General features: G+C 42.8%; 1 protein-coding gene across 1 annotated transcript; it reads right to left on the minus strand.

Moving 5' to 3' along the window:
• Positions 1-343: 343 nt before the first annotated feature.
• Positions 344-8,655, minus strand: Ddx20 (DEAD-box helicase 20). Its single transcript, XM_051165854.1, has 11 exons — positions 8,343-8,655; positions 7,880-7,974; positions 6,117-6,285; positions 5,603-5,717; positions 5,352-5,494; positions 5,082-5,220; positions 4,935-4,993; positions 3,441-3,523; positions 3,019-3,124; positions 2,812-2,913; positions 344-2,127 (listed from the first exon to the last, which is right to left on the minus strand). The coding sequence occupies exons 1-11, from the start codon at positions 8,641-8,643 to the stop codon at positions 944-946; spliced, it is 2,496 nt and encodes an 831-aa protein (XP_051021811.1). The 5' UTR covers positions 8,644-8,655; the 3' UTR covers positions 344-943.
• Between the last annotated feature and the right edge of the window lie 1,011 nt (positions 8,656-9,666).

Consider the following 9,666-nt stretch of genomic DNA (forward strand, 5'->3'; position numbering starts at 1 on the left):
AACAAAAACAAAAAACAAAAAAAGGAGGAAAGATTAGGACATACTATGTATGGAAGAGTCAGAACAGAATGAACTCATCTTCCATCAAAAACTGAACACTAAGAGCCAGAACTTTCCATTAGCCTACCAGCAGAGTTAGTAGGTTGGCATCTGTGCAACTCAGGTCAAGTCCCAACCTAGGTTGCACAGATGCAATTCAGAGGACCTATGGGCCTTTGAAATTCTGTTCACAATGCCACTTAAGGAATGAAAATTTTTCTGGGGTCAACCTATGGCTTCTAAAAGATTTGTTTAGAAAACAAGAAAGAAGGATGAGCTACCCCTTACATGAACAGAAGGTAGCCATGGATGATGAGAACCTACTTAACCAACAAGTGAAATGAGCGCAGCCTTCACAGCTTCATCAGGAAGATGAACAGAAAGCATTTGGCACATTCACCTAAATCTCTTTCCATGGCTAACAAAACTACCACTAGAAGCAAAGAACATTAAAAGATTCTTTGCTACCTGAACCTCAAAGATCTACAATGACAAAATTTCCATGAGAATGCAATATAGAAATGTAGTGCAATTCTTTTGTAAGGAACTCCACAGAATAAACTGATATTACATTTAAATTTTAGCTTTTATTTTTTTTAAGTAAGGAATGGTATATATGTCATCTTTTTAAAGGTTTCTTTTGGGAACAGCCTACATGAAGTGGCACTTTGGGGGTCATTTAAATCCAAGTTCTAAAAATTCTCTTGCAAATGCAAATCTGATGAAATTGAAAAATGAATATTCCTGGGCCAAGTCAAAATAATGTGAAAAATAGTTGTGTCCCAGTAGAAAGCCTCAGGTCCTCTCAAGTTCCTCCAAAATGCCACCATACCTCACTTGTTCTAGAAGAAAGCAATTCCAATTATCTGTTGACAGTCAGTATTATCTGAGGCACAGTCTAATATCACTGGTTACCACGCATCATTTCTTGTAGATAAACTGTATTCATATGATAGGCAGCCATCCAACTCGGATGTCTCTGAGCATTCCAATAATATGAGTGGGAAGCAGCAGCGTAATATTCTTGCCAGGCCCTGTAATATGCTCTCCAGTACTCCTCATAATCCTGGTAGGTATCAGAAAAACTTGCATTTGTTTCCCTGTGACAGTCATACCGACCGTCTTCCTGGAGTTCTGTCTGTGCTCGGTAAGAGGAGCGCCGTGGCAGGTTTCTCCGACTCTGCTTAGATCTATGGTTAGCTCCGTCTTTATGCCTTGTCTTCACCTGGGTTTCAGGAGATTCTTGGTACTGCACTTGAGTTGGGGTATCATTTCCATTCAGAACTTGTTCCACAGACAGAGGGCCACCCACAGAGAGAGGGCCACCCACAGGAGTACATTCTCGGTCTTTCAACTGAGTATCAGAAGAGCCTTCCAAATAAGACTTATTGCCTTTGCTCTGGGAAGAAGTCCTTGAACTGCATGAATCGCTGTCACTCTCTGAGTCTCCAGACTGGCTGCTACTCACCAACATCTGTACCCTATCTTCAGAAACTTTATTCCTCATGAAACCATTCTGAGGATTAACAGTCTGAGCCCCAGGTCCCGTATAGTGCCGGATAATTTCCACAGGTTTCTCTAACCCCTCTTTAATATAGTGCTCATAATCCTCTACCAGTTCTGCGAAAGTCAAAGTACATGGCTGATGGACTTTGAAAGAAGACAGACAAGGAATTTTAGGGAGTGACCCAGGTGAGGCATCTTTGGCCTGATGCTGGCTGTTACTGGAGGAGTCATCCACAGAGGTCTGAACAGAATTCTTAACATGCTCTTCCACTTGTGTGGTAGACCCCAACTCTTGTGGTGGAACTGCCTTTTCTATGATCCCACACTCTGAGTGGCTTTTCACAGAAAGCTTTTGCTTGTTACTGTGTTTTGATCTGGCTGACAGTGCAGACACAGAAGTGTTTCTGGGGGAAGGCATTTGGTTAGCAGGAGTTCTCGGAGTCTGGAAGGCTCTCTCTAGTTTTTGACCTTGCTTTTTGGGGGACTGGGTAGGTATACTTGGTGAGCTGTAAGTATGCATCGCAGCTTTAACTTCCACATCCCAATTCAAGCATTCTTCCATCAGTCCAGGAGGAATGGGATCTACAGAAAACGAAGAGTAAGAATTAAAATTCTCAGCCCAGGCATGGTGGTGCACACCTTTAATCCCAGCACTCTGGGGGTAGAGGCAGGTGAATCTTTGTGAATTAGAGGCCAGCCTGGTCTATGTATCATGTACCAGGCCAGCCAAGGCTACATAGTAAGACTCTATCTCAAAAATAAATAAAAACTATGAAGCCTATAACTTTGGGTCTAATACAGCAGAATATTTCTCATGTATCAAGTAGTTAGCTTACAATCTTTTCTACATATCAGTTGTTAATGCTTTTTCTGCAGAAAGAGCACTCATATGCAATAAATAAAATAAGTAAATCTTAAAAAAAAGAATGTCAAAACTTTTGACTCACATGGGAGTCGAGCACAGTGGTGCACACCTTTAATCCCAGCATTCGGGAGGCATAGACAGGCAGATCTCTGTGAGTTCAAGGCCAACCTGGTCTACATAATGAGTTCCAGGACAGCCAGAACTACATAGAGATCTCCTGCCTCAAAATAAATACTAATAAAAGAATATCAAGGCCAGGCATGGTGGCACACGCTTTAATCCCAGTCTGGTCTACAAAGCGAGTCCAGGACAGCCAAGGCTAACACAGAGAGCCTGTCTCGAAAAAGAAAAACAAAACAAACAAACAAAAAAGAATGTCAAAAGGAAAGAGAAACAGTTACCTGGTAAAGGAAGAAGGTTGATATTACATTTCTGGGCAATTTTCATCATCATATTTTCTTCTTCCCCCCTACAGCAGTAGGTCACTGTCAGTCCCAAAGTACCTAAAAGTAAGGAGTGACATAGTAACTCATTTCCCCAGAAACAGCAGTCCAAGTATCTTTTGCATCAGTCTCCCTGCTGAAGCACTAAGCTTCCTCTTTCCTTACCAAAACGGCCAGCTCTGCCAATCCGATGCATGTACGTCTCCCAGTCTAATGGTACATCCAGATTTACGACTAGATTCACCTTCTCTGCATCAATCCCACGTGAAGTCTTGAAGAAAATTGTATTAATTATAGCATGGCTACCAATGCACACTATGCTCTTCTGGCATAACCAAAACCCAAATTTGAAACAGGAAAATATTTAGGAGTCAGAGAAAAAAAAGAGGTCTATTTCTAATGACAAACGAGGACTAAGCTACTTCAAAACAAATACTAAACTTTTAAGAAGGCACTTCCCCCAGAACTGGACAGATATTTCTATCTCTGGTACCGTCTAGGTACACCTACATGAACTAAATAGGACAGCAATCTGGTAACAACACACGTCCAGACCAACAGTCACCCAAACCGAGCAGGAGCTTTACCAAATCTGTAGAAATGAGGACTCTGCAGTGAAACTGCTTCAGTTTAGCCATAGCATCAAGGCGCTGACTCTGATTCATGTTACCTAAAAAGAACCCCCCCCAAAAAAGTCATTTTAAAACACCTGACAAGCCAGGATGGTGGTGCATGCTTGCCATCTGTCATCCTAATGCTCAAGAGGTTGAGACAGAAAGAGACAGAGTTCCAGGCCAGACTAGACTCGGTAAGAACCCATCAAAAAACAGCAACACCAACTCAGGCTAAGATATATTTATCAAGTCCACAATTAGCAAGAATCATAATTCCTAGTCTTAATGCTTTAAAGAAATACACCAATCAGTTAATTCTGTCCTCTGCAAATTTGAGTGCTAAAATCTAAAGTCACTATTTTTCAAAGTATGGTTTAAGCAATCAATTTAAAATTCAAAAATCAATTTTAAATGTCAATATTACAAAGTCTAACAACAAATACGTAAGAAAAAAATGCTCTTCACAACTGTTTACAAATCTTTAAGACCTGTGAGTCTATGTATACTTGGCTCTGCAGGTGCATGTCACTATGCACACAGAAGCTAGGAGAGACACCACCAGCTCCTTAGGAACCAGAACACTTGGCTTATTATGTGGGTGCTGGGATTGCACAGGAAGTGTTTTTAACACTTGAATCCTCTCTACAGCCCACAAATCTGGTTTTGAAATGTGATACAGAGTTAAGCTATCAGCCCATTAGGAAACAGTCTCCCAGTTTCTCATTTGAGCATGTTCCAGCTCACAAATTAAAAACTATACTACAACATATAATAAAACTCAAAAATTTCTTTCAACCTTTTCTACTAATAAGCAATTAATAAGCTCTATGGATGAAGTGAGTCACTTTTGCCTTCCATGCAGACCACTCAGTGAATTCAAGGGCCAGCGGTATAGCTCAACAGGAGAGCACTTGCATATAAAAAGGCCATTGTAAGGGTGGGGAGCAGAGCAGGAGATCAGAACTAAGCAAGTCTTAACATGTTTGTTTTCTATGACAGGGTCTTGCTATGCAGCCCACACTGACCTAAAACTTAACATAGCCACATATGGCCTTGCTGCCTCAGCCTCTAGCATATGTGCAGCACCATACCCTGCTTAACTTTTAATGTTTTAATAATGATTTGGTTAAAGGAAGAGACAAAAATGTCTTAACAGAACAAAGATCAAGTTTGTTTTGAAGTAGTCAGTTCTTTGCAAATATAACTCAGATTTTAATTAAAAATTTAAGTATTTCTAATCACTGATTTTCTAAATTGTTACTACTGACCAAATTATTCCTTTAAAACAAAAGGTACAAAATCCCAAAAACCCAGGAGACTGACATCAAATTCCAATGAAAAATAAACCTAATTTCCTTTATTAGGAGTGCAATCTCACACTCTCAAAACAATTCAAGAAGTGATGTTTTTCTCTCTTGACATGGAAGGCTTCAAAGCAATATATTAAACAAAAACAAATGAGCTTGCCTGAGATGCATTCAGTAGGAAAACCTTTAGAAGAAAGGATATCAGCCAAATGTTGAGCTCTACAAGAAAAGAAAAAGTTACAACTTTCACCTACTGCCCCATGCCCATTCTCTTATTTTCTAAACTCCCCAGATTAAGTTCTATTACCTGCTGTGCAGATTAGAAAACACCAAGGCCTGATTAAATGGGATTTTACTGAAAAGCTCCTGTAAGTGCTGAGTCTTTTCCTCAAAAATCTTATGAGCCAAAGGGTAAGAATTGACAACCTGGTAATACTGCTTCAAACCTATAAAGAGGCCAAGAGTCCCATTAGAACAAACACATCTGGTAAATTCCAACACAACTATGATGTAGTAATAGCCCATTAGACAAGGGAAAGCTCCAGGACGTCACAAACAATGTAAAGTCTATACATACCTATGAGACTTGGATCACTGGGATTCAATCTTACAAAAGTGGGATCTCTCATATACCTTGTCAAAGCATTAGCCAAAACTTCAGGGTAAGTAGCAGATACTGCCAACATCTGTTTACTGGCAGGTAACGAAGAATAAATCCAACTGTAAAACACAGGCAAGCACACATAAAAACTATGTAGACAGCACACACTACCTGGAAAAGCTAAACACTTTGGAACAACATTTGTATATTCGGGTTAGTTTTCTTACTTTATTTGCTCCTGGAAACTGCCTTCTTCTAAAAGCTTATCTGCTTCATCAAGAATAAAGAGTCGGATACTGCCCGGATTCAGGTAGTCCAGCTCAATGAGCTGCTTAATTCTGCCTGTATGCCAGGAAGACAACAAACCTGAAATATCCATGACGTACAAATCTGCACAAACCTCAGCGATGCTTTACTGTATATATCCACGTTTTATTGCTCAGTTTCCTCACAGTGTACAATCACATACTAACTCACAATCTTAGTAATTGTGAATTCTCACCTTGCCTAAATCCATTCTTTTTCCCCCTTACTTTCATCACCAATAAATATGGAAAACAGACACTCTTTAGAACGGAGCTTCTGTTGATAATCCAGCCATGTGTCTCATTAGTCTAATGCGCCTCATTTCTAGTGAAAGGACTTATCCCCAACATCAAAGATTCCCTCCCACTTACCTGTCACCGCATTCACTGTTCTAGTCCTCAAGAACTTCAGCTACAACAGATGTTAATAACTTACCAGGAGATCCAACAGCAATATGACACTTTTTAAGTCTGGTTTTGTCTTGTGATAATGGAGTGCCTCCAATAAAAACATGACATTCTAACCCTTCCATTTTTATTCCAATGGCTGTGATAACAGAATGTATCTGAACAGCAATTTCTCTTGTGGGAGCCAGTATCAAAATCTAAAATAAATTGAAAAACATTAACAAGTCACAGGAATACATCTGCATGATACATTGTATGATGCAATACTTTTCATTTTAAAAGATGACTTTGGTTTGGTTGGTTTTTTTTTGTTTTTTTGGAGACAGGGTTTCTCTGTGTAACAAGCCCTGGCTGTCCTCGAACTCTCTTTGTAGACCAGGCTGGCCTCGAACTCACAGAGTTCCGATGCCACTGCCTCTGGAGCCACCATGACAGGCTGAAAATGTAAGTTTTAAGACAAGAGAAAATATTCCATTTATTTTATTCAGTTAACCATTAGTAAGAACCTACTAGGCCAGGTGTGGTGGCACACTCCTTAAGGCCCAGCGTTGGGGAAGCAGAAGCAGAGAGATTTCTGTGAGCGCTGGGATTAAAATCATGTGCCACTACAGCCTGGCTATATATTTTAAGAGGAATCTATCTCAAAGCTAATGCCAAAGGTTTCAAGGCTTTCAGACCCATACACAGTACCCACTGTAATATATCTATCTACTAGAGCAGAAAATACTGCTAAAAAAAATTTTTTTTAAAGACTAGGAAATAAAAATATATTTTTTTAAAAGTCCCTTAACTTTGGGTACACAACCATAGATTTGGGGTTTTTTGGGGGGTATATTATTCTCCTTTTTTTCTGAATTTCCCTAATTATAAAAAATTGTTATTAGTGTTACTTTTGACACACACACACCCTTAACACACATGTGTATACTTTTAATAATATAAAGCCTTTAGCTAGAAATACAAATTTTACTTAGGTTTTGGGATTTGGTCTGCTGCCAAGTATCACAAGCCAAAACTCTCAAACACCCTAAATTGCAAATAGACTAGCCACTGTTCTTAAGAAGTATATTTAGTATCTCCCAGGATTTGGTGCATATGGAACTCAAAGAGGTTCTCACACAACAAATACAGGAATCCTGAAGCTCCATCATCATAACAGCCACCTCTTGAGCTTTAAAAGTCAGCCAAGGCTACGACACTCCAGAAGACAGTGTGAGGGTCACATGTAATTCACTGTTTAACCCCTCCTGCCTAGTGTAGTATTTATCTATAACACTGTAATGCTGGCTGAACAAATAATTTTGAAGAATGAATGATCCCCCAAACCCCTATCTCCTACTAATTTGTGTCGGATTAAAACCATGCTGAGACAACCTAGAAAATGAGAGCTCAATACAACACATACACGTGGCTTTAAGAATCGCCTGAAACTTGCGGGCACCGTGGCAAACACCTGTAATCCCAGCATTCAGGCAGGCAGAGGCGTAGGGATCTCTAAAGTTTGCGGCGGGCTATTCTATGAATGAGTCCAGGGCATCCAAGGTTACACAGAGAAACCCTGTCTTGAAAAACAAACAAAACAAAGAACCAAAACGTCTAGGTCTAACTCCAAATAATGGTATTCTTGGTCATAACTCAACAAACGACATTACTCTCTGGTTTATTTCTGTAATTTTCGTATGGTTTGGCTCCCCTTCATCAAACCATCTGGAGGGGTTATTAGTTGTTCTTGACTCTCGATGAGTCCACGTGTATAACACCCCCATCCGCCCCCCCCATCCTTAAACTCACCTGAGTACTATAGTTTTCAAGAATAAGGGAGTCCAGGGCAATGGTGGAGAATACACAAGTTTTCCCGGTGCCAGACTTAGCTTGAACGATTAAATCTAAGGAAGGAAAAATAAATAGGTAAATATAATTAGCTAGGTCCACTGGGATCAGAGAATGACCAGTTTCTCTCCTACCTAGGTAACTACCTAGTTGTCACCTGTGTTTTAGTTGACTCTAAAATACCCCGGAAACGTGCTCCATCCCTGAATCTCTTAAACCACTGAACCAATTCTCCAGCCCCTTGGTCCCCGAATCTCTCTCTCCCTTTGATCTTCTCCAACTTGGGACTCCGTGCTACAAAAGTCTTAAATATCTTCAAATCCAACTGCGCGCCTAGAGCCTTGCCGAGCCCCCACGATGGCGCGGACCCGTAGCTCTCCGGGGCCCCCGCCGCCCCCTGGCCCAGCTGGGCCGGGGTCCTCACCGAGCCCGCAGCGCCCCAGCGGGATGGCCTTGAGCTGCACCGGAGAGGGCCTCTCGAAGCCGGCCGCCCGCAGCCCCTCCAGGACGGGCCGCGACAGCAGCAGCGACTCGAAGTCCGCGGGCTCCGCCAGCACTACGTCCCCGGTACGCGTCTGCGGCCCGCCGAGGTCGTGAGCGGTCCGCAGGCTCCACGGGGAGCCGGGAGTCGGCTCCGCAGCCTGGACCGGCGCCACCGCACGCTCCGCCGCCATAGTGGATTCCGCGGTCGCCAAGGCCGCCGGAGCTTCAAACGCCGCCGCCATGGTAGCCGCGCCTCCAGATCTCGCGATATTTAGAGTTGAGGCGGGGCTCCTGGAAGCGAGAAGAGGAAAAAAACTTTATTGTCACTTTCCCGGAGAAGACACGGACACACCTGGCCTGGAAGTGGAGGGGAGGAACGGAAGTCGGGGGCTGATACTTTGGGTGGGGATTAAAAAAAAAAAAAAATTAGCCTGAGGAAGAGGCCGGAAGAGCGAGGGAAGATTAGGCTACCAAGATGTTGCCGCCTGCGGCCTGCAGAGGGCGTCGCGTGCCCGCGGTGGGCGCCGCCCGCCTCCCGGGGCTAAGACGGACGACTGCGGAGCTGCTCCGGAATCCGGCGTTCACGGCGCGCTTTGTGACGCAGCTAGCTGGGCGGTCTGAGCCACGACCAGGGTCGGCTGCCTTGGTCGAGCTCCGCTGCGGCCGTGCGGAAGTCTTCGCTCTCCGCACGCTTTCCCACCCTCCCTCAGTGCCCGCAGACAGCGCCCGCGCAACACAGCAAGACGGGGTTTACCACGCTTGCACAACTGTCTGCTCCCTGGCCTTTCCCATTATTCCCGTCTCTATCCCCTCTTTTGATGGTTTAGTTTGATTAGCTTTGTTGGTTGGCTGCTGCTGATGCTGATGCTGATGATGACGACGACGACAGGTGTGTGCTACCATACATAGTCACACTTTCTTCATGATACAACCACCTAAAATGTTTGTTTCCATGAGGACAGGAAACTATTCTGACTTGTACAAAATCTAACACATATTAAATAACAATGGTTTTGCAATGAGCTTTTAAAACAAAGTTTTAGGCGTGCTTCCAATTTTGTTTTGTTTTTCGAGACAGGGTTTCTCTGTGTGGCCTTGGCTGTCCTGGACTTTGTAGACCAGGCTGGCTTCGAACTCACAATGATCCACTTGCTTCTGCCTCTCGAATGCTGGGATTAAAGGCATGTGCCACCACGCCTGGCTTCCAAATGTAAGCATGCTTTATATCTGCATTACTTTTCTCATTGCTGTAATAAAATGACTAA

The sequence above is a fragment of the Acomys russatus genome, chromosome 23 (genome assembly GCF_903995435.1).
Source record: "Acomys russatus chromosome 23, mAcoRus1.1, whole genome shotgun sequence".
NCBI classification, from domain to species: Eukaryota; Metazoa; Chordata; class Mammalia; order Rodentia; family Muridae; genus Acomys; species Acomys russatus.

Bases quoted from the DNA above. Each gene is read 5' to 3' on its own strand.
- Ddx20 (XM_051165854.1), bottom strand. From the start codon at position 8,643: ATGGCGGCGGCGTTTGAAGCTCCGGCGGCCTTGGCGACCGCGGAATCC. The intron at 5,495-5,602 runs GTAAGAAAACTA...TGTGTTTTACAG, and splicing joins AGTTTCCAGGAGCAAATAAA to TTGGATTTATTCTTCGTTAC. The intron at 4,994-5,081 runs GTAATAGAACTT...CTTTTCTTGTAG, and splicing joins TTTTCTAATCTGCACAGCAG to AGCTCAACATTTGGCTGATA.